Source organism: Engraulis encrasicolus, chromosome 5 (assembly GCF_034702125.1).
Source record: "Engraulis encrasicolus isolate BLACKSEA-1 chromosome 5, IST_EnEncr_1.0, whole genome shotgun sequence".
NCBI lineage: Eukaryota > Metazoa > Chordata > Actinopteri > Clupeiformes > Engraulidae > Engraulis > Engraulis encrasicolus.
The window spans coordinates 57,364,781-57,389,722 of NC_085861.1; the positions used below are offsets into that span (position 1 = coordinate 57,364,781).

The 24,942-nt window shown below is 40.5% G+C and overlaps 1 protein-coding gene across 1 annotated transcript in view; it reads right to left on the minus strand.

Moving 5' to 3' along the window:
- Positions 1 to 1,658: 1,658 nt before the first annotated feature.
- c4b (complement C4B (Chido/Rodgers blood group)) overlaps positions 1,659 to 24,942 on the minus strand; it is a 44,529-nt gene continuing 21,245 nt past the window's right edge. Inside the window, exons 25-41 of the mRNA XM_063199795.1 lie at positions 22,803 to 22,878; positions 21,272 to 21,458; positions 15,651 to 15,761; positions 14,193 to 14,355; positions 13,077 to 13,279; positions 12,311 to 12,469; positions 12,052 to 12,111; positions 11,708 to 11,798; positions 10,512 to 10,689; positions 9,624 to 9,714; positions 9,002 to 9,076; positions 8,363 to 8,468; positions 6,782 to 6,871; positions 6,427 to 6,513; positions 5,699 to 5,782; positions 5,370 to 5,502; positions 1,659 to 3,075 (exon numbers count right to left, since the gene is read on the minus strand). Of these exons, the coding sequence (XP_063055865.1) occupies positions 2,940 to 3,075; positions 5,370 to 5,502; positions 5,699 to 5,782; positions 6,427 to 6,513; positions 6,782 to 6,871; positions 8,363 to 8,468; positions 9,002 to 9,076; positions 9,624 to 9,714; positions 10,512 to 10,689; positions 11,708 to 11,798; positions 12,052 to 12,111; positions 12,311 to 12,469; positions 13,077 to 13,279; positions 14,193 to 14,355; positions 15,651 to 15,761; positions 21,272 to 21,458; positions 22,803 to 22,878 (2,030 nt within the window). The 3' untranslated portion in view covers positions 1,659 to 2,939. The remainder of the gene's footprint in view (positions 3,076 to 5,369; positions 5,503 to 5,698; positions 5,783 to 6,426; positions 6,514 to 6,781; positions 6,872 to 8,362; positions 8,469 to 9,001; positions 9,077 to 9,623; positions 9,715 to 10,511; positions 10,690 to 11,707; positions 11,799 to 12,051; positions 12,112 to 12,310; positions 12,470 to 13,076; positions 13,280 to 14,192; positions 14,356 to 15,650; positions 15,762 to 21,271; positions 21,459 to 22,802; positions 22,879 to 24,942) is intronic.

Consider the following 24,942-nt stretch of genomic DNA (forward strand, 5'->3'; position numbering starts at 1 on the left):
TCATATTTGCCCGGCCTTCATTGATTCAAACTTAATGAGAAGTTTAATGGCAACGGGGGTAAACAGGGCTGCCTTTGACTCGGGTCTGATTGAAGTGATGGCCAGTACTCCTCTGTTGCTTACATTGGACCTCTCTTCACAGATTGAAATAATATAAGCACATAAAGGCCCAGTCTGTTCTGCTCTTTTCCACCCCACTCCTAGTTCTCCTCCCTGTACACCCCCCCCCCACACACACACACATCCCCACCCCAAACTACTCACTCGTTCTCAGCCGCTACTTTAACAGATCTATTTGATTTAAGAACATAACATTTGTGATTCCATAATACATTTCTGATTCTGTCAGCTTTCTGTTATCACATATTTCCTGGTCCTTATGCTTGTTTTTGTCAACCACTCCTTCTGATGTGAATGTAGCACAGTGTAACTAAAAAAATGGTGTAAACATGTTCTAAACAATATAGGGATACTGAGACACACTCAGGAAAGAGGCATGGATGTCATGTAGTCTACTTGTAGTGTGTGTGAGTGTGAGTGAGTGAGTGAGTGAGTGAGTGAGTGAGTGAGTGAGTGAGTGAGTGAGTGAGTGAGTGAGTGAGTGAGTGAGTGAGTGAGTGAGTGAGTGAGTGAAAGAGTGTGCGTATGTGAGAGAAAGGGAGAGAGAGAGAGAGGGAGAAAGAGGGAGAGAGAGTGAGTGAGTGAGTGAGTGAGTGAGTGAGTGAGTGAGTGAGTGAGTGAGTGAGTGAGTGAAAGAGTGTGTGTATGTGAGAGAGAGAGAGAGAGAGAGAGAGAGAGAGAGAGAGAGAGAGAGAGAGAGAGAGAGAAAGAGGGGAGAGGGAGAGTGAGTGAGTGAGTGAGTGAGTGAGTGAGTGAGTGAGTGAGTGAGTGAGTGAGTGAAAGAGAGAGAGAGTGAGAGAGAGAAAGAGAGAGAGAAAGAGAGAGAGGACAGCATCTTTTCTACAGGAGAGAGCCTGGGCCAGGTCAGGCTTATTGGTGTGGTGTGGTGAGGAGTGGTGAGGAGCGGTGTGCTGGGGTCCTGCATACACTACATGCACTGCTTTAACCCTGTGCTGTGTGCACCCTCCCTCTTCTGCCTCTACCCCCCCAGTGATTGCCTGCAGATGTCAGGCAGTTTACTTAGAGCACAGAAGCCTCTCTCAGGACCCAAACTGCCACAGGGGGGAAAGGGGGAAAACCAAAGAAGTAAGGAGGGGGAATCAAATAAATAGGTATGGCAGAAGAAACTGAATCACCCCACTGAGGGAATGAAGTTGGAGAGCTGGCAGGACTTAAAAAAAAACTGGACCCAATGGCCAGATGCATGACCCCCCCAATGGGCCACATGGCGATGTGTGCTTGTGTGTGGATCCCTTTGTGAACTCTGTGTGTGTGTGTGTGTGTGTGTGTGTGTGTGTGTGTGTGTGTGTGTGTGTGTGTGTGTGTGTGTGTGTGTGTGTGTGTGTGTGTGTGTGTGTGTGTGTGTGTGTGTGTGTGTGTGTGTTCAACAGTGATGCTGTACACTGCGAATCTAAAGGAAACTGATTGTAAAATAGTAAAATGTACCGCTTCATGCTCACAATTTAGGGTTATTCAATTTATAAGTGACACTGAAATACCCAAAATAAAAATAATTAACATCTGTCTGTTAAACCATGTTCTTTAACAACCATGAGACATCTTATCAGCATGATGGGCTGCCTTTATTACAATGAAGAATTTGTCATCATTTATAATACTGTAAAGCAGGGGCCCCTTTGACCGGCCCGCCACCTCTCTTCATCTCACCATTTGAACTGGCCCAAAGAAGCAATCCTCACAGAAAAAAAAGATAAAATATATATTTTTAAATATTTTATTTTGTTTATCAACAGGCCTTCCTACAGTTAAATATTCACTAACTTAGTGTTAATCACCAGAAGTTTCTTGTCTTGATAGTTTCTCATCTCACTGTAATATCAGGCCTAACATTTCTATTGTATCACTTCTAAACTGTCAATCACTATATTTTTCTAATCTTTCCTTGCTATGTTTACATGGTTATTGGAAATTATAAGGAAAACCTGTGGTATTTCAAATTGAAGAACATGTGAAGTACTCACTCACTTCTTTTGCAAATCAATAATGATATAATAATAATATTTTGTGCTAGAAATTATGAATGAAGGAAGCGAAGGACAGCACTCTTCAGATTTTTCTCTGTTTATTCGCCTACGAACGTTTCAGGCAGAGCCCTTCTTCAGCGTGTAATGGCGATTGCCGTGCTAGAAATTATGGCTATTACAGGCAGTGGCCTAGTATACAGCCCACATGATTGATCCCGGCCCCTGATCACAGTCAGAAACGATAATGTGGCCCCCAGAGAAAAAAAGTTTGGGGACCCCTGCTGTAAAGGAAAGGTTATAGGCTACATTATTATTTGGATATGGTCCAAACTATTACATGCTTACACAAAGTAAGACCATAAGCAAGGCAGGAAAAAATACCACCTACAATATTGCCCAACAAAGGCAAATTGTAGTAACTATGCCAACATTGACACAGAGAAAAAGGCCTTTGAATTGGCATTAGGTTGGGTATTGTAACAAATTTGACACAATATCTCTACACCGGCACACATTTGGACCTTTGACACAAGATGAAGGAGGTGTAATGATGAAGATGTGTAGTTACTGCACTTTGCCTATGTAGGCCAGAGGACATAAGCGACATAAACTAAAGGCACCAGTCTGCAGATTTGCCACAACTTCATTATATGGTGTTAAAATTTAAGACATTTGAAGCATTTTTGGTATTGATGGAAAGCTACCCTCACTTTATGTTAATATGAAATAAGGCAGTTGAAAAAATGTTGGTCTTGATAGAAAATCAATGTACTGTACATTGTTCTGAAAAATCGAATCACAGAAAATATATGTCTGGTGGGTTCTTTTGGCTGATTATTGAGTACAACCATTTATCTGGTATTCGGTTGTGAAGTCCTCGTATCCCCTGCAGTATTTTCTTCTAGTTGATGCCTTGCAATTAGTTGGCTTCTCCTCCACCCAAGTTCTGGAATCCAGCAGATACTGCATTCTACAGGAAACACAACAAAACAACAACATTTTGAGGATTTTATTTATGTGGCCGTGCCCAACAGTTTAACTGGTTGTGTCTGGTGCAAAAAAAGTGTGAGCAATTTAAAAAAATGCAAGTCTTACAAACCCAAAGGTAGACACAAATTCTAAATATTTATCTGGAGTCGGATACCGCCTTTTCCCCCGTGTTGTTGCTTTTTGAGGGGTTGTTTCTGGTGAGGGACACCAGAGACAACCAATAAACCTTTTGGCCGTGACCACACGAGTAAAACCCTCTTATCTCTGGGACTGTTAGTTTAACCCTCTGTTTGTGTTAGAAACATGGTTAAGTTCATGGTGTTAACGGTCAAAATTGACTGCCTACACAAAAAAGGCAGTGATACATTGATTAAAAATCTGATTGGCATATTTTGTGATTAATACCTTTTAGACATCCTTTTGAAACATTTCCAATGTGATTTAAATGTTATTCTGCTTTGTTTTAGTGATTTGTAGGCTTTTTTTCTTATCTTGCACCAATTCGTTTTATTAACCCTCTGGAGTCTAGGGCCTCTCAGAGGCTTTCAGGTCGTTTGGAACACCTTTACTTTTTTCAACTAACTGTAAACATCTATACTAATGTGGCACATATGGTTGTATTCTGAAAAGCCAAACAAAAAAGAATATGAGGGTAAAGTGAATGTAATATAAACTGTATATAACTTTGGGAGATGTAAATTAATGGTCCGGTCATTTTTGACAGAAACACCATGAATGTAACAAGTTGGTGTATCTTCCACAATTCTTTAGGAATTTCATTATATTTCATTTTGACCATCATTTGAATAGGTAAGCTGGTGGATATCATGAAGTATCATTTGTGTATGATGAAAAATAGAGAAGCTATTTAAGAATGAAGTTTCAAAACGGTCATTTTTGACCATAACACAACCAGAGGGTTAATGGTTAGATAACAACAGTCAGCAGGCAGCAGTCATTTTCACAGACTCATCAGTAGCAGAGTGATACAAGAGTGTAACACAAATTATACAACCACTACTACTAGCCAACAAAAAAAACTGAACACAGAACTTCATTAAGGTAATGAACTGTGGGGCAAACAATAATGCCAGGCATACACTGTGCGACTTTTGGCTCGAATTTCGTGGCAGGACTTTTTTGGGAATCAGGCCGATTTCTTGCTCAATCGGAGGTCACCCGTGAGTCTCACATCGTGTAGTGTACATGGGGTAACGACAAGCCATTTCACCTCACGACCAGCTTGCGATCTGCAATCGTAGGCTCGCAAGAAAATCAAAACTGTCTAAAATCCTGGTCACCCTTCGTGAGTGAATCGCACAGTTGAAGCAGATTTGACACAACTCATGCATAAATTGCCAGGGCAGCATAATTCACTCTTGAGAGCATCCTTGTCTGTACCTCAGGTGCGCATTTCCCTTTCACTTTTTGCCATCTGCAGTTCCGGAAAACCTGCCGGCCTGCCGTGTCGTACAGTGTGAGCATTCTGCCCGCATCCGACCCCGGCTCATATAGTGTGACACTGTGAGTCGTGATGTGTGAACTTTAAAACTGTGCGATTCCCTGGTGCAGTTTGAGCAGGAGCTTAACACCCATGATTGAAAAAATCTCACAATTTATGCCCACCTTAAGACGGACAGCTTCAAAGTCAGCCTTCAACTTTTACTATGTAGCTGTTATTGTGTAAGCACACAAGATTTGCTGCAAATCTGTCCATCTGTTGAAAAGTTATTGTGTTAACATGCAATATCTGTGGTGATGGTGTCTGACACACCACATTTCAGGGATATTAATATCAAACTCTTCCAGTTGCAGTGGCCCATTTAAAGTCAAGGGTTGGAAAATGATCCAGGCCGGATTTGAACCTGGGCCCCCATGGTCAATTGCCCGCATATGATACAGGTGGCATTAGTGTAATACGGCAGGAATACACCAGAGACGACTAGAGCAACACTGGCGATGGAAGTATTTGACTTTGTATGGAGGAGCTGGCGACAGAAGAGACAAAAGTGATTTACGCGACTAGAGGTAATTTGAGTGACAGTTTATAGTTAAACTTCAGTGAATATTATTCCAATGAGGTATATTCGGCAACTGTAGCCACAGCCAATTGGAATGTCGGAATGCTTGCATTCTGCTTTTAATGGGTATACTCTGTCGCTTCAATCGCTCATGTCGCTCTTGCTATGAACACACTTTCAGCAACTCTTTGTAATGTTGGTCTCTTCTAGTGTGTTCGTGGGGTGAACCCCACCCCCCGATGAGAGTTCTTACTGTCCAGCTGTGTCTTTGGTGGGTCCATCGTAGCCCATGATGAGGTACGTCTTGCCCACTGCCAAGCTGCCTTTACACGCCATCCTTTTGGCAAACACGCGGGTGTCTCCCTGGCCCACAGACGTGTCACCAGCTGCACAGATCAATGGACACAAGATGTAAGATACTCACTGGGCAAACATTTTTTTCACTACAACAAGAGCATCGGGTTAGAAAGCCCACAATTTCAATACGGTGTGAAGATCTCTCTTTGTAGTTTTAATTTACGTTTCCAATAACGATAATGGCTTTCACTTCAGAAGGAAAGTTGTGATGGGCAACATACATACTTGTTCTAAAAATGCTAGTCACTGTCCCGATGTACAACTCAAAACTGCTTTTCTTTTCGACAGACGTAATGAGGACTTCAAAACCTGAAAAAAAGACGAATCAAGAAAGCACAACATGAACACTGCAGAGATTGCAAGCAACTAACTACCTCAGACATACAGTACAATATATGAGTGTAGTGAAGATTAAATAACAACATTTCTGTGTTTTGTTCACATTATAAATATTAATCACCAATATATGCAGTATTTAATACTGCACATTATTAAAGGAGCATTTCTGCCAATTTCAATATGCTGTTGTATTGCTCACGCTACCCTTGTCTTGTCAGTACCCGGTGATGCGGTATTTTTTTGGCTCAGTCCTTTCCGAGATCTGAGCTATTCTAATAGGAACAGATTTTGTTTACATTAAAAACCTTCTTAACATAGGCCTACTCCAAATAGTTTCCCAAAAGATATTGCTGTTTGCTAGTTGTCTGTTGATGTTGCATAACCTTTTGGATGTTTTTGGGAATACATCAAGATGTTTTTTTTTTGTAATGTAGGTAAAAAAAAAATCTGCCCCCATTATAATGACCAGGATCTCGGAAAAGGCTGAAGAAGGAAAAAACAAATCTCAGGTATAGACAAGTCCAGGGTAGTGTGTGAGCATTACAACTGCATGTTGAAATTGGCTGAAGTTATCCTGAAGTCATAGAGGCTGTCTATCTGAGAAACACACAAACCATATTCCACAACAGGATCGTAACAAGCATGATCAAAGCGGTTGGATTTCTTGATTTTTGTACCCGTCTTCTCTTTAAAACATGGCCCTGTGAAGGCAATTTCACAGAAAAGGAATATTTAGGTAGACAACAGACCATAGAGTACATCATGGTCTTTGAAGACACCACATACACAAAAACAATCATTCTGTGGGCGTGCGTGCGTGCGTGCGTGCGTGCGTGCGCGCGTGCGTGCGTGCGTGCGTGCGTGCGTGCGCGCGTGTGTGTGTGTGTGCATGCGTCAATTAATCAATCAATCAATTTATCAATCAATCAAAGTTTATAATTGTCTGGTCAAAATGTTTCAAGCGCCTACTTTCAGCACATTCACAGACATCCTCTGAGCAGAGTTGGGATATCATCTTGCTTCGTTTGGGTGCTGAGTAGAATATATCACATCTCCTGCCTGCAAAAAATACATACTGCCATCAAAATGCATTCATTATCGAAATGAGTGGTGTTTAACTTTGTCCAGACTGTATATTATATACAGTATAGTATATATGTATTCAAACAGATATATTTCTTTCTTTTTATATGTCTCCTATGTTGTTTCAATTTAGGCCTACACAGCAGGATCTAGCATAGGCTGCTGTACCTCATTAAAGGGGCACCATGTAGGATGGTGCACGGTGCTTGTGGCATGCCTGTCTCAAAATCTACACAGTCATGAAAAAATGCTGTGAGAATGTTTTTCAACATGGAATGTCAGCTGTTGATACAAATATGAATACGGTATGTAAAGCGATTTTTCGTATGAGAAGTGCTTCCCACGACACTAAAAGCCGACCGCTCTGTCAAAAGTGGCATTTGGGGTTTTCTGACAGCGGACCGTTGAAGTGGTCACGAGAGTCATTGTTCACCTACTAATGACTCAAATAAGCATCGGCTGACTCGGGACAGTGATTAATTCAACTTTTAATCCTACCTAGAGCCCCTTTAATGACTGTAGCCTAAAACAAAGTCTGGGCAGTGTCAGTAACCATTATCGCAACTGTCCCTTCACCAAAGGTTTTTTATTACCCCAAACCACCCAACGACAAGAACATTCGTTCAATTAGTCTGTCAGGTTATCTAAGCCAGTGTTTCCCAACCAGGGGTACGTGTACCACTAGGGGTACGCGAGCACACCTCAGGGGGTACGCGGAAAAATGTGATAATGACAATTGAATAGAGTATAGTCATACTGGGATAAGGGAATATATAGAGAGCATGAGATGGGGGTACTCAAGGTACAACAAAAACGCTTAGGGGGTAAGCGTGTCAAAAAAGGTTGGGAAACACTGATCTAAGCAACTGGACTTCTTTGTTTCTGACTCGTCTGCACGTGCGGTGCTGTCATCACATTTCTGTTTCAAAGGTTTATGATGCTTCGTGTTACCGATTTGATGCCACGTTTTCAAAGCATATGATGGTGTTGGTTAAAGGAAAATAAAACAAGCCAAATAATAGAGGTGGGAGAAAGTCACATTGAGAGAGAGAGAGAGAGAGAGAGAGAGCGTGAGAGAGAGAGAGAGAGAGAGAGAGAGAGAGAGAGAGAGAGAGAGAGAGAGAGAGAGAGAGAGAGAGAGAGAGCACGAGAGCAGCAACACATGTGGGCGCAGCAACACATGCTCACGCAGCAAAGAGCAAGAGAGATACAAACTCTGAATCTAGAACTGTAAAAGTATTATGATAAGTTCTTTATTCTGATATTTATTATTATTATATAATATGAAACTGTAATGCAGTGTGCTGTGTTTTGGACAGCCCTGCAACAAAGAAAAAACAACTGCAGCTGCAGTGTCCTGATTTCTGTTTTGTTTTCATGAGGGTCAAATCAAATTAATAAAATAAACATGCACTGTTGAGTTTCAAATCAAAGGAATAAAACAAGCATGCAAGGTTGAAGTCCTACCAGGATCATAGTAGTCATAGAATGCAGCTGGTGCGGGCTGGATGAGGCCGATGGGCATTATCTGTTTGGCTCCGAAAGAGATACACTCCTTACCTTCCTTGGGAATCTGTGCAAACACAAATCAAACAAATAATAAAAGGTGTTAGTTACACTTAATTTTAATGGTTCACTATTACAGTTACTACCACGTTATTCACAGTATAATAACCAGTGTAACAATATTTAATACCACGTAATACCAGTGCAGCCTCTTGTAACCTATGCTACCAATAAAATATCATAGCTTTTTACTAATCATTTTACTTTATGGTGTTGGCAAATGTGGAAAAAAGCAAATTAATACATTTAAAAGGATGCATTTAAAATTTGTGGAGTGTGTCGAACCATGGGTAAAAAATTGGAAGACGAACCGAATCGTGAGTTGAGTATCATTACAGCACTAGAAGCCATCATCATACATTAAATTACATTACATTGCATTTGGCAAATGCTTTTTAACCAAAGCGACTTACAGTTGAGAACATAGTCATAGTCAACATCACTAGCAAATACGAAGTTGCTTTTAATATACACGTATACAGTATATTAGCACAGGGTTAAGTTCACACACACAGGGTTTAGTACACACACACATCATACCTCATTAAAGTACAACAGCACTCTGTTGTGGGACTTCTCGTAATGAGAGATGTACTGGTCAGCTCCATCTTTAAGCTGCAGGAGACAAAAGCATCACAGCTTACCTACAGTATATATGCACCGGAGAAGTAGAAGTATTCTTAAAGGTGCATCGTGTAAGATTGTGGCCAGAGTAGGTATTTCAACTATGTTGCTAATTTAAACTGTGCGGTCTATTGCCAAATTTGATCTTTTCATTAATATTAATGATAATAAACCAATATTTACTTATATGACCAAAGGACGGTAAGTTTTGCAGCTAAATATGGCTATTTCTGGAAGTCATAATGAATACTTAGAATTGAATGGTGATGGTAAGTATTTGTTAAAAACGTAACAGTTGTGAATGCACAGTGTGAATTCTGGAAATGAACTACTGAAAATATTACACAGTGCACCTTTAAAGATGAAATTACAACAGTATGATATCACATGGTTTCTTTCAACTCTAATATCCTACTAGTAGTGTTGCAATTACATTTCTAAGAGAACTTCTACTTCTACTTTATGAACCCATATAGTAAAAAAAGGAAGAAAAGAAGGGAGAAAAGGATGAGGAAGAACAAATGGCTGTCCGTGTCACCTTGTCTAGATCAGCACGGTCAGCACTGAAGCCACTCAGTAGTGTAATATCCGCAACTGCCATCCCTGAGAGATTCCGCTCCAACTTGTGACTGAAATAATATGACGTTTGACAATTACAGCTTCATCACAATTCATATTAAAATCAACAAAAGCACACAGCTTTGAGATAAAAATGCATGTACATGTAGATACAGCTCTGTCCATATTGTGCATTTATTGTAAAAGTGCAAAATACCTACACTGTTCTCTCTTCAAACAAAATGGAACACTATCACATGCACTTACTGAGACAAATGTGTCAAATGCTAACTTACATTTAAATGACTTCATTTTGGTTTCCTGGCAAGGTTATGCCAGAGACTATTGAGAGGGATGCGATGGTTCATAACGACTGTCTTCCAGAATCATCATGACATTCTGTAAGCTTCTAAACAGCATGTCTATGAACTGAGGTCCCCTTTAGAAGACTAGAGGGGGTTAAGAACCAATGGAGTTCAATGCGGAAAATGTTTAAAAGTCACCCCCATTTAGGAGACCGGCATGGATCCCACTTTGTTGCATAGGTTTGCATTGCATAGGTTTACATTGGTTTCCATATTGAAAATGACATCACATGCAGCTTTCATCCAAAACCACTTATTACAGTTAAGCACAGGGTATTAGTTAGTACAGACCCGGGAGCAGTGTGAGGTTAGGTGCCTTGCTCAAGCCATGGAGTGAGATGGGGAATGGAAGGGTGGGATTCGAATCTCCTTAATCACTAGGTCATGGCTGCCTTATCTTTGTTTATACATCCTACATTTGCTATACATTTGTTTATACATCCTCACCCAACTCATTGACTGAGTTGGGATACAGTATCTACCAACTACCAGTGATCACTGACCTGACACACACAGTGTACTTAATGTTCTCGAGGCTCTCCTCACTCTGCTTCGTGTCTCTCTTCCGTCTGTTTCGAATATCGAACCACTCGATCGCAGTTCGGGGAACATCTTCCTCCTCACGCCTTTCCTCATCGTAATCTCCATAGTCCTCGTACTCATAATTCTTTTGAATCTCCTCTAGATAAAGCATTATAGAGATTGCAGTGCGCATGTTGATGAAGATCAGCATGCGTTACAAAATGCAAAGTACATACAGTATGTGGGTCAAAGAATTTTTTTGGGGCTCAGACAACGACATAAATAAACAACCTGGCAGGTTGACAACCTGACGCCCTAATTGCGTACCCATGACTGCCCTCAGATACAGAATCAATCAATTTTTTTGTCAAAATGGTACAACTTAAAAATAATAATACTTTGTTTTTAAAAAAAATAATACCTTTTGAGCAAATTTACTACTTTTAAGGCCATTACATTTTTAAAACCCTGCATACACCCTGAATAAACAACTAATAAAATACTATAAATTAAATTAATAGTAATTGGTGGTTGATGTGCTGCAAAAGCACACAAACAAAAAATAATCCATACAATAGTGGCACTGGCTGTCGTTGCGCAGCCCTGACGTGTGCTACTGCTGAAACGTCACTGACCCATGTCTTTGTCTTTTTGATTCAACATTTTTATGACCAAGATCCCAAGATGGGACATAGTAACATTACAGAGTCAGTAACCAATATCCACCCACCCCAGCCCATCCCAAACCTTAGACACACATCACATGACCCAATAGGCCATACATACATGAAATAAAAGAGAAAGAGAAAGAGTATCACTTGTATAGAGCATGTCGTTATATTGTGATTTGCCATATCATTTACAACCATAGCTTCTTATCAGCTTCTTCAAGGTTCCTTAAATGTATATTATGCTGTTCTTTGAAACTGTATTGCCTATTGCCAAACTTAATATCTTCACGAATATTTCCTAAATAATAAACTAACTAAGTATGAATTCTAGAAACTGCTAAAAAAATATTATTCAGTGCACCTTTAAATGAACCATGTTATCCCACCAGTTTGTTTGTCCATAAGATGTAATGACTTATTGGCAGCTGGGTGATATTAAATTAATTAATTAATTCATTCATTAATTCATCCATACTTGTAAATCTGTTTATAGTGGTTGGTCATACCTGTGTACTCCACTTTGCCTTTCACCGTCACACTGATGGCAACATCATCACAGCTCGTCTCTGGCTCATACACATGGAAGACTTTCACCACCTTCAGATTAATTTAGGGTAGATTGTGATTAAAAGAAATTCCACAATTTAGGATGGAAAGTACATGTACTGTACTGTATCGTATAGGCCTGGAGGTTTTGTAAAATGAGAACCTTCATGACCCAAACAGGTAAGAAAAAAATCACCAACCACTCTGATTTTTTCATGTTACCATCATTTGGCCAGCATCTGGTATAATGTTAGATGGCTGAAAGATAACATGCAATGTAACTGTAGTATGTGGTGGTACCAACCTTCATCTTTGCTTTTCCCTCTCCTTGTACTGTAGCACGAATGCTGTTGCCAACAAGCCTCTGCAAAGAGGGCAGAAGGCGAGAACGATTAACTGCACAAGTAGCAGCATCAAACGACCAAATGATAAAACTAGAAAAGCTCTCAGAGAGCGCACCTGCACCGTTTGGTGAACAGAAACATACACACACACACCTGCAAACCTCATTGGCAGCCCCTAGTGGTTGTAAATTATCTGATAATCACAAAGGAGGAAAATACCTTCAGATCGGTCTCCACAGAGAGCCCACTGGCATCCGTAGCGAGCGTTTCGCTTACAGACTTTCCTGGCACCTGGAAGAGCACATTCATCCGACTGATAGGAGACTCCGGCTGGCTCGTGGCATATCTCATGAGGGCCTCCAGAGCCACGATGGTGTCCTGGAAGTTATGATGATCACAAGTTGTCGAACATTGTTTAAGTGTATATTATTTTATGAAGGTAGTCTGGAGATTAACATTTTCTTAAGTTTTACAATTTCTTACTGACTCAAATTTTATTCGATTTAAAAGGAGGACAGGCATGGATAAGCGGTTAGGACGTCAGACTTAGTCCAAAGGTTGCCGGTTCGACTCCCGTCGCCAGGTTGGTGGGGCGAGTAATTAAGGAGTGCTCTCCGCCATCCTCCTCCATGACTGAGGTACCCTGAGCATGGTACCGTCCCACCACACTGCTCCCTTTCGGGTGCCATTGGGGGCTACCCCCTGCAATTTCGTTGTGTGCAGTGTGTAATGTACACTTGTGTGCTGTGGAGTGCTGTATCACAATGACAATGGGAGTTGGAGTTTCACAGTTGGGCTTTCACTTTCGCTTTCATGAGGCATACTGATTAATTTATTTAAGGCTAAGATGAAACACACAAATCAATCTCCTGAAACAGATAGTAATACAAGGATAGTTCATTGGTCTAAATAAGAGGTGTATAAGTGTATCGTGAATGAAGCTCTAATGTGGTGAAATAACTCTTAACATGAACATTGGGCTAACCTGTGTGGACTTCCAGCCCCCTCTGTAGTTCTCGCGTGTGGCCAGATAGCAGGCTGCATCGTTTGCCCATTCTGCGTCTTCCTGGGCCACAGCAGTCATCAACGCGTAGGCAGTGGTCTCCACCGTTAGAGCCTCAGCTGTTATGTACCTGGACCCTCGCTCATCCAGGTCAAAACTTGCACGCCAAACTTTGCATTCACCCTCTGATGGAATGAGGAACACAGACATAAATCATGGCCTCACAGAATTTCATGACTATCAACAAGGCCACTTGGAAAATAAAATATTTTCCATTTGGTCAATACCAATGCAATAGCAATATAAACTATGCCCAGATCAAAACCCTTCACTAAAGCCTCTTAATTAAGATTCCACCTCCCCCATTTTTTTAGTCAGAACATTTTACAAGAGAAAAACGTTGAAATAAAAGACTGGAGCTGTGGCAACATGGATAAAGAACTTCCGTGGTAATTAAGTCAGAATCTGTGAAGGGGGCCGTGTTCATTTCACTGAATTCTGCGAGTACATATTCCGTAAAACAAAAATACAGAAAATATGTTTTTTTTCTGCAGATGTAAACTACTTTTAAAAAGACATACAGTAACAATATTGTAGACACAACAGAACAAATAAACAAACAACAGTTATTTTACAATTCAATACAACACAAAATGTATTTACATGTATAAAGCGCAGTATCACAACTATGAAATTGATTCAAAGCGCTTTCAAAATACACATACACATTCACACATTCCTACACCAGCTCTGGAGGCTGCCGTATGGCGCCTATTGTCCGGGGTTCAACACACACACACACACACACACACACACACACACACACACACACACACACACACACACACACACACACACACACACACACACACACACACACACACACACACACACACACACACACACACTTACAGTATATTTCAATTAACTTAACCATTATTCATTTCATTATATCTGCAAAATATATCCAATCGTGGTGTCCCATCATATTGTTCTTGCTTTGAACCATGCACTCATCGAAACACCTCAACAAACGTAGCAGATATTTCAAACTTGAGAGTAATAAATCCCTCACCAAAATTTGTAAAGACAGCACACCTTTTGTGACCTTGCTCTTGAGTTTTTCCCAGGCGGACCGTGACAGACTGCGTTCACAGGTGCAGGTCGACAGGCAGTAGGCTGTGATGGCAAGTGCAAAAGGGCTCTCTATGTGCTCCACTCGAGCCAGGAGGTATTCTGTAGAGTTAGAGATGCTGGACTCCTACAAAATCGAGATTGATATAGAATACATAAAGGGTGCACATAGTATTCCTTATCTTTTTCTGACATACAGAATAGAAGCTTTTCAGTTGGTTAATTTCTTATTCAGTGTGGCATCATGTAAAGGTGGAAGTATTTCATGCTAGTGCATTTGGCATTGAACTTTGCATGTTCAGTCCTGCTCTACAACGCCGCGGCAAAGCACTTTTGTCATGTGACCAGGTTCACACGATTTGCCCCCCATCCCGGCAAATTTATATTGCCCGCAGCTAATTTCTGTAGCTAAAGACAAAAACGCTCTGCTGTACCCTGACCAAAACCATCCCTAACCCTAACATGTCAAACATTTCTGCCGCTGTACTTCTACCAACAACAGCAAATTAAGCAAAGGAAATGCCAAAATTGTGCCTTGACCAAAACCACCCCAACCCCTAACATGTCACAGGGCCTTGAGGAGCACAAGTTCACATGCAAAGTTGTGATGCGCAAACGCAATAGACGGTTCAAGTCAGCGTGTTATCCAAACACAGTAGTATGATGCCATGTTATGTAAGGGTTAACGTTCGGCGAGAAGGTCGCTACCGTGGAATAGCAGCACGACAGAGAGAATCTTTAGACCCCGACGCGGAGCGGAGGGGTCTTGTTCTCTCTGAAGTGCTGCTATTCCACAAAGCGACCGACTCGCCGAAAGTTAACCCGCTTATTATATGGATATACTTAAATGATTCACACATGCGGGGACATTTCTTTAGACCTATTTAATGTTAAGATTGTTGCTGCGCAAAACAAAACAGTGCCGTTGTGGAACACCGCTAGGCAACAGCTAGGTAGGCTAGCCAGGACAACAGGTGTTGTCTATCGCAGCAGCTGATTAGAGTGACAAAAGACCGGACCCCCTGCGGAGTGATATGAAACATTCGCTTTAGCCACTGACTTGTATACAAGCCAGTGGCTTTAGCAGTGAACGTCTTGTTGCCATTGACAGCGGTAGCCAGGACAACGGGTGCTGTCTATCACAGCAGCTGATTAGAGTCTTGTTGAAAAGTCGCTTTAGCAGTGAAAAGTCTTGTTGCCATTGACAGCGGTCTGTTATAGACCAACCCGTCCGTTATCGAAAAATAACAGACGTCCGAACGTTGGGGAGCCCCGTTGAAATGAATGGAGCATTCGACAGATGACGTCACAACCATATAATAAATTAGCTTAACTAGGCCTACTTGCGTTAACTTTCAGCATTACTGCTGCTAGAAACTGTCCTTGTATGAGGTGTGGTCAGGAAAATGGAAATTCTCCTACCGCTTTCTCCTTCAGCTCTTTTGCTCCTCGCAGGAAAGGAAGGGAGTGATGGATTGCCACGGTGATGAAGGCTGTGAGGGACACCTGCTCTTCCTCTCCTCCAATCCCTCCCTGTGGTGCAACAGCAGAAACATGCAATCTTTTTAAAAAAATCTTTTATGCCTTTATGTGACAGAAGAGTCGAAGATGGTGACAGGAAGTGAATGGAACAGAGAGACAGGTAGGTGGGCATGCAAGCCCGAGTAACATGCAATCTTAATCAATTAATAACTACAGTGGTTAATATCTGTTGTATGCAAATCATTTATGAAACTAAAATACAGCAAAGAGAAAAACACATGCATCCACATTATTTGTAAGAAAAGTTATTTGCAGTTGGGGGGGCATTGATGAAAGACCTTGGGTTCTCTGTGAGAGGTACTCAATTATGCAACAATGGCATCAGCAAAACAGTTTCTCAAACTGAATACACTGCAAGTGGAATTGGTATGGAAATCACTAACTACTTGTCACACACCACTACTTGTCCAGTAGGACTATTGATGAAAGATATTTGAACCTAAAAACATTAAAATTCACATCAATGATAGTCCAGTAAAACCTACTAAAACACATTCAATGTTTATTTCCCCAAAAGTATACAGTATGTCACAGAAGTGAGTGCACCCCTCACATTTCTTGAGGTTTCCAAGTATATCTTTGTATGGGACAACATTGAAGAAATGTAACTTTGACACAATTAACAGTAGCCAGTGCACATCTTATAGATCATTCTCCCAGAAACATATAGCCAAACCGTCATCAGACCACACATCATGGTTCTAGCAACCCATATTCTTACTCTGTTTGTCTCTGATGAGACCAAGATATAAAATTTACTTTAGATGGTGTCAAGCATGTGTGGTGGTACAAAGTGACTTGTACAAAGAAAAGTGTCCCATCCGTAAAAAATCAACCATGGTAATGGGACTGACATGGGTGGGGCTGCATGAATGTCGTCAACATTGGAAAGCTGAATTTCACCAAAAAAAACCCCATGCCATGCATGTCAACATGTACTTTGACCACAGAAGCAGATCATGGTCCTCTCTATTGGATTTTAACAGGGCTGGACTGGATTTTTTTTTTTAACTGTCGGAGACTAGTCAACCAGGCATCCAGAGAGACAATGAAGCTTATGACGACATACTGTAGATGAGAAATGTTAACTGTAACAGCCAAATCCTTCAATTATATCCCCCTGTCTTGGAGAGGCCTCTGTAGTGGCATGGGGAGTGATACCATTGAAGGGGAGGCCAGGCCAAAAATAATGAACTGTCCACCGGGTAAATGCCCTGTATGCCATATGGCCAATCCAGCCATGGATTTTAACATAGGCTATACTCACTTGTGTGAGGTACATTTTGAGACATTAATGGCTATATTTCAAATTATTTGAGTGAACAACAAATTGAAGCGACTGTATAATTTCTATGCTGGCTACTAGGGGTGTGACACGAGTCACGAGATCTCACGAGATTAAAGTTGAGATTTCTTGTCACATTAAAAATCTGTCTGGCGAGATTTGTGATACAGAAAGTTTCCACAATCACTCATAATGAGTGATAGTATGCCATTCACTCCAAGATACAACCTTCAATTCATATGTGCTGGTCAATTTGAAACAAAACAAAATTACTCTAGACATCAACTTCTGAATGGACATTTTCAGTACACAGTTCTACAGCCCTCAATATGCGGCTCTCAAGCAGCATGTTGCGGTAGCAAGTTCCACAGCCCTCATTGCGCGCTCTCTCACGAAGTATGCTCGCCTTGGAAGCTCGCAAGGTTATAAAAAATATCATAGGCCTAACACATTGTTATCCTGACCATCTATCAGCGTTCAATGATCAATGCCACGTGAACTGACTGTGTGCTTCGCTGATAAAAGCACCTATCAAAAAGCCGACCGCCACGTGTTGCCTGTTCAATATTTCAGTTTCAGTTCAATCTTAGATATTAGATATTTGTTTCATTAGGCCTACATTGAATAATAGGCTACTCCAATACAGGCTTACATTGGCAAATAGCCTACATTTCCATTTTGAAAGATAGATAGATGGTCCGTGTATTTTTTCGTTCATTCATTTTTCAATTTTGGAAGTCGCATGAAAAATGAAAAAGGACTCATTTGTGATGTTTTACGCCTGAAAATCACATGTGAAATGAAATCCAGCGCCATGTTTTGATATCTGTTTCGTACTGAAATTTAAACACTGAGTCTTAGAAAAAGAAAAAAGCAATGAAGAAAAATGCCCTTCGAATTGCGTCTTTCATTTAATTAGGACCACAAATTTGGGTGACCTGGAAGTATGAAGTAAGCTATAGCCTACTGTAGGCTGTGGTTCAGTATTCCTTGCATGGTTTCTTTGGGCACATTCCAACTTTGCCATCATCGTTGCTACACTATTACGAAACGTTGGTACACTGCAGCTCTGCGATGAATGTGCGAAGAATATTTTGTGATGCTCAGTCACTACCTCGTGAGATGATTTCGTATAGATATCTCAAGCGCCAGGGCGCGCCACCATCATATTGAGTAGGGCGCCCTTTGTGAGTAGTAGAAGATGAATTTACTAACATAGGCCTATAAACCGATTTAACCTTTGCAACGAGTTGAGATTCAATGTGATTATTTATGCCTATCCTTCACACTTGATTGTATTTGCATAGCGCCCAATGTGTATTTGTGGTTTATTCACGAGCATCACGCACAAACCTAACATTTCCCCCTTGCTCAACCACGATTTTCAGATGATGTTATTTGACATCTTTTCACATTTTATGAAAATATAGGCCTACGCAAGCAGTGAAGGACAGCTGTGCAACGGGAACGTTGACAGGAGGATTAGTTTAACGGTCATTGATTCAGAGAGGTTTTTGACAGCCCTGATGATCAGCAACCTTCATTTTCTCAGATCATCTCTGGCCTGTAGATGCAGTCTACCTGGAAGCAGGGGCGGAGTGGGAGGACTTTTCCCACCGGGACAATTTTCCCCTTGGCGGCCCTTTAAAAAAAAAATTAAAAACCCAAAGCGAACAACATGGTTTCCTAACTAAAAACACAAAAACCACGAAATCTGCAGTCGTACTACAGTACATGTGGACATTAGTGTTGTCAAAATATCAACCTGAAGTGGAGAATTGTAGCCTACACCTTGATGAAATGCACAGCCAGTGGTGTAGTCTAGGCCCTACGTAAAACGCAGGTATACGCAGCCATTTCAAAATTTCAGGGATTACAGTATACCCACTTAAAATTGATTGATCCATTATTTAGAATAGCACAAATATATACAGTATACTGTTGGAAAATAGGCTAGATTCTGAGGTCCTGAAATATAATGCATTGTCTTACAGCAAGTTGTTCAGGTATTCATTTGTGTTTGCAGGAAATTCTACAATATTTGGTTATGATTAAAAACATTAAAATAAATGTCTTGTTGGTGGGCACTCAAACCATTGAGTAGGCCCAATGACCCCATGTGACAATCATGAGATGAGGATATTGAGTAATTGCCCATTCTTTTTAGGAGAGCCTACAGAGGTCATCAAACATTGTTGTGAGACAAGCTGAAAGCTGTCATGTGATGTTTGATTAACTGATAGCTTATTTTCGGAATAAGTCTGAAGTCCATACCAAACTCCTTGAAGTATCATTCTTTCTAGGACACAGGATACAGTGATGTCACTCAGAAGCGAAACTATTTGACTTAATCCTTTTTAGGAGGCCAGGAGTAGGTGACAATGGGCAAACGACTAACATTGGATTTCAATCTTTTCAGAGCCAAGGACCCTCAAATATGTCAAAAGAATGTGCTGTTGTATGTGTATTGCTTGATTAAAGTTACAGAACTCAGGAAGTCCACAGATGAGGTCATGAAGACCTAGAGTGATGAAATCAAGGCCCACCCGGAAATGAAGACAGCAGCTTACAATCGACACAGATTAGGCATATTCTGGGTTAACTAACAAATCACGTAATTGCTTACACATAACCACACCCATACACCCACAAACCATAAATACCAACAGATAGGGGATATTCAGCAGGTCCTAATTTTTGTTATCGGTCAGGGCGAGAGAAGGTTAGGATCTCCGGAACGTTCCGTAATGCTTTCGTTGCCATTGTCATTTTTATGTAGTAGACTCTGCAGTTCTGGAAAGCTGTAGTGTTTACTGTGTATGGGCCATTGCTGGTATTCTGGATATTACCAGTGGTGGTCATTTTGTTATTTGGTAATTTTAGAAAATAAATAGATTAATTTGGCTTTTGGAGTTTTTGATTCCTTTGACTCGGATTTTGAACATGCAAGAAGTCTAGACCAAGACGGTAAACTTCAACAATACCCACATCAAAAAATGCTCAAATATACAGTATACCCACTTCAAAAAGTAGACTACACCACTGCAGCCATCATCACAGTCCAAAGCATTAGAACTAGTTGCAGGTTAGGCTACATCACGCTACTGTTCCATGCAAATGTGCACTCCACTGTCATTTTGACAGTTTGTAGGCCTATTGAAATATCGTTTAAGGAAGACAGGATGAGCACGGGCACAAAGTTTTGAGTGTGGGGATTTTTAGAAGAGTAGGCTATAGCTTACAAAAAGTCTGTCTACATTGTGCAATAAACCCACCATACAGCAAATAAGCAAAACCTAGCTGCTTCAAAGCACAACCATAAGTCAACAAAATGTATTAAACGGTGTAGGCCTACCTTAAAACGCTGTCTTCGTTGCAGCAAATGTCTTTGTTTCTTGCAATCACTCCACTTTAATCCACAGTTTAGCCTACACACCCAGCACTGGTCACATCAGAATCTTGTGTGGTAATTATTTTGTTCCATTTCTTCAGACATTACATAGGCTACATCCTAAATGTGCCACATATAAATATATGTATGATAATAATATTATTTCGACTATAAGGAGATATACCGGTAGTTCTAACAAATCAATGCCATCAAAACAAAACTGCTTCTGTTAGCTGCAGTTCTCTTCCTTACCACTTGGTGGAGTCTGTTCGTAACCCAAGTCAATAACCACAGAGCAAGTGAATCTGGACTGGCAGACTGTAAACTGTAACAGTCATGTGGAAATCGGAAAATAAATCATAACTTATTCATATTTCCATCCTTTGGTAACCAATCTAAATATCACAGGTTCTTCAAACACTGAAAACGAAACTGTGTTATTAAGATCTACTAAACTTCGGAAATTATCAGTAGAGAAGGGGTGTGGCCAATTTACTGTTTGACACCGTCAGTGAGGTATTACCGTCTGGTACACGGTATAAATACTGGCTAGTCAGCAGTATATGTGTTTAGCGATGTGGAAAGTAGGAAGCCAACGAATGTCAGAACAATTTGTAGTTTTCTTAAAATTTCGTCTCGACTCGATCTCGTGAACCCAATCTCGTATCTCGTCTCGTGGGATGAGCTGAGTGTCTAGTCGTTGTGTCAAAGGGAGATTTCTTTACTGTTGTCCCTTACAAATCTGCAGAAATGTGAGGGGTGTACTCACTTCTGGGACATGCTGTATATAATACGCAGGAAATATGTTCAACAAATGCTGTCTACCTGCATTTCCCGATGAATGACAGGGTTAGGGTCAGAAAAGGATCCATCTTTCTTCTGTATATTGAGAAGGTACTGAACTGACTGCTGGATGTCCCTCTCTGTTATGACCTTCTCTGGTCTTGCCTGCTCCACGTTGTTTTGGCGCGCGGCCAGAAGTGACAGCACCTTCACCACCAGGGCAGTTAGCCTATGACAGAAAAATATGTCTATTTTATTTTGTCAAGACGTTTAATGGGAAGTATACTGCATTTAAAGGTGCACCATGTAATATGTTTTGCAATTTCTTTCCAGAATTCAAGCAACCCATTCACAAAAGTTACACTCTTCTTGAATACTTACCACCACCATCAAATTCGAAGTATTCATTATGACTGGGAAAATTGCACTTTTCATACAAAGGTGAATCTTCTCCATGTCTGCCATATTGAATTTACAGATCTAGACATTTTAGCTGCAAAACTTACTGTACTTTGGTATTATACTAGAAAATATTGGTTTATTTAGTAAATATTCAGGGAGAGATCAAATTTGGCAATAGGCAGCACTGTTCCAATGAGCAATATAGTTGCAATTCATATTCTGGCCACCATCCTATGCACTGCACCTTTAAAGCCCTGTTGTCAGAAAGTTTGTGATGAAATAGAGTGGTTAGTGAAAAGTGAAAGCCCATTGGGAAACTCCAACTCCCATTGTCATTGTGACACAGCACTCCACAGCACACAAGTGAACACTGCACACAACGAAATTGCATTTATGCCTCACCCGTGCAAGGGGGCAGCCCTCAGTGGCGCCCCATGGGGAGCAGTGCGGTGGGACGGTACCATGCTCAGGGTACCTCAGTCATGGAGGAGGATGGGGGAGAGCACTGGTTGATTACTCCCCCCACCAACCTGGCGGGTCAGGAGTCGAACCGGCAACCTCTGGGATGCAAGTCTGACGCCCTAACCGCTCACCCATGACTGCCCTGTTAAGAAAAAAAAAGTTGAAAACTTGCTGCTGATGCAAGAAATTTAAGCTTCTGCTGTAGCACCCACTCACCTCTACAATGGCGGCATAGGTGCACTATCACAAACTTTCCTTTTTCATTACTGTTATTGTAGTAAGTAGTAAGTAAGTATAGATAGGACATGATACAGACCTGACTAAAAAAAAACATAGCACACTGACACCAATAAACATGAACAAGAGCAGAGGTTGGTGGAAATGCTATGGACAAACCGTGGGGATGTCAAGTTAAGAAAAAAAAGGAGAATGTGTTGAGGCATGGATTGGGAGGCATACTGTATACAGTGTGTGTGTGCGTGTCTGTAATGGGGGGGGTGTTAGCTTCATGTATGCATGTGGAAGTGTCTGTGATAGAGATTTTACGCAAGGCTAGGAGAATGAATGATGTGCATGTTAAAATGGTGTTCTGGTCCACAAAAGAGGAGAGATAAGGAAAGAAATAAGTGGTAATGGTATTAAAAATACAATCATTCCTAAAATAAAAACACAGTACACTACTTGGTGGAATACAGGAGAAAACGCTCACCAGGTGCTGCTTGGGTACTCACGCCAGGCCCCGTATGACCCGTCATTTTTTTTGTAGGTAAGAATTCTCTCGTAACCTAAAAAACATAATAGAGATTAATTGCTGAGCAAAATGAAAACAATGTCACAAATATAAGAGTTATTCTACGATTCGACTGCGCTTTTGGCAAAAGCAAAATGTCAATTATCAGTATTTTTTTTCAACTAAATGACCTAGATGACCTAGATGTTTACATAGTGTATATATTTAAGTTTCCAAACAAACTAATTGCCAAGCTTAATCTTAAATCATTTGATAAATACTCTAATGAAAGCGAACATTTGCTTGATTATTTTGTCAGTGTTATGGACAAATACTATGTCATTTCAAACATATATAAAAATACTACAGAGTTGAAACAACATACATTTGAAAGTGCTTATGTCCCTTAACAATAATGTTGTCATTAATCTGTGCAACTGATATAGAAAATGTGATTGTTGAGCTTCATAAGTAGCAAAAGTAGGATTTTATGATTCACTGTGATACAGACTGACACATTTTTCATTATAAATCCCTGTAACGTCTGATTTGAATTAAGTCACTCTCCTTACACAAGACTTCCTTCTCCAGAGATAATCCCTAGTGTCTGTTCGTAGGATTTTTCCAACACATAAGGGATCAATAGCACAAAAACACTTTCAAAACAGTCAACCGTGTTACAGTGCAGGGGAACAAGTCGACACTTTTTTAGGAGAAAAAAACAGAGCAGGCAAACCCATCTCCCTAGAACACAAATTATTTTGTTTGTTTGTCTGTCAATATGGAGATAAATTGGCAAAAACATACTCCTCCTCAACTGTCATAGCTGATGCGTAACAACATCGACGGTAACACGGCTTGACATTTCAGCCATTTTTATGGTGTTGTACTAACTGTGGACCTCCACAGTTCCACCACAACACCTTAATCAATTCATGTATTTGTATGCTTTATCTGTGTTTTTCTACATGTGATTTCTAATTCAGATTCTTATGAATATGTTGATAACACAGTTGACAGGCAATTTCCCGCTATGAGAACATGAAAAAGAATGGATTAAATTATGGAAGGATGGAGCTCAAAACTTACCAAAAAGTCTTCCCATATCCTGCCAAAGAGGTTGTAACATCACGTGATGTTATTTGTATGGCCTAAGACCAAACCATTACTGATTTATGGAGGGGGTTTCAGACCGTGACGCGGTTAACACAGTTTTCGTGGACACACACAAAATGGCAAATTTCATGTATAATGGAAAGCACAGTGGTCTTTCTGACAGTTTTGTCATATTGTGATGATTACTGTGAATCAACATTTGCAATCGTCTTGGGCAAAACAAGTATCTTTACATGCTAATATGAAGACTGAATCTGACATTTGGAAAACAGGACGGCATGAAAATGTCCAAAACCAGTATTAAATATTCATTCTTGCTGAAGGAAATAATGCCATGTCTACACTTTCTGTATTATATGAAAGATAAATGTGTGCTAATGTCCAAAACATCATTGGATGCAGTTAATAGTGGAATTGGCAAATAAAATCCATGGACTTAAAAGCACAGCCGAATCGTAGAATCACTCAAAAACATGAATTTAAAAAATCTATGCATCTAATACATAGACCGCCACAATTTGAATAATACAGTGGCAGAAGAGTCATTCAAGAATTTTTAGGCCTGTTTACTGTTAAAGGACCACTTAAGCCAATTTCAATATGCTGTTGTATTGCTCACGCTACCGTTGACTTGTTAGTAACAGGTGATGCCGCATTTATCAGCTCAGCCCTTTCCGAGATCTGAGTTATTCTAATGGGGGCAGCTTTTGTTTACATTTTAAAAAATCTTAACATGGGCCTACTCCAAATATTTTCCCAAAAGGTATCAATTAGGGGTGTGCAAAATAATCGTCATATCGATGCATCGCGATACTTACTCTCACGATACAATGCATCGATTCATGACAAGGTATCGTGATACTTATTTTCTCAATATACTGCATGGATTCATGACAATTGATTATTTGATAACAATAAAATTCGATTTGCCACGGGTTATTTTGTTCAGTAGAGAATAGGTAATATTTCTGTTGTGATGTAAGCTCTCTCCCAGATGATATAA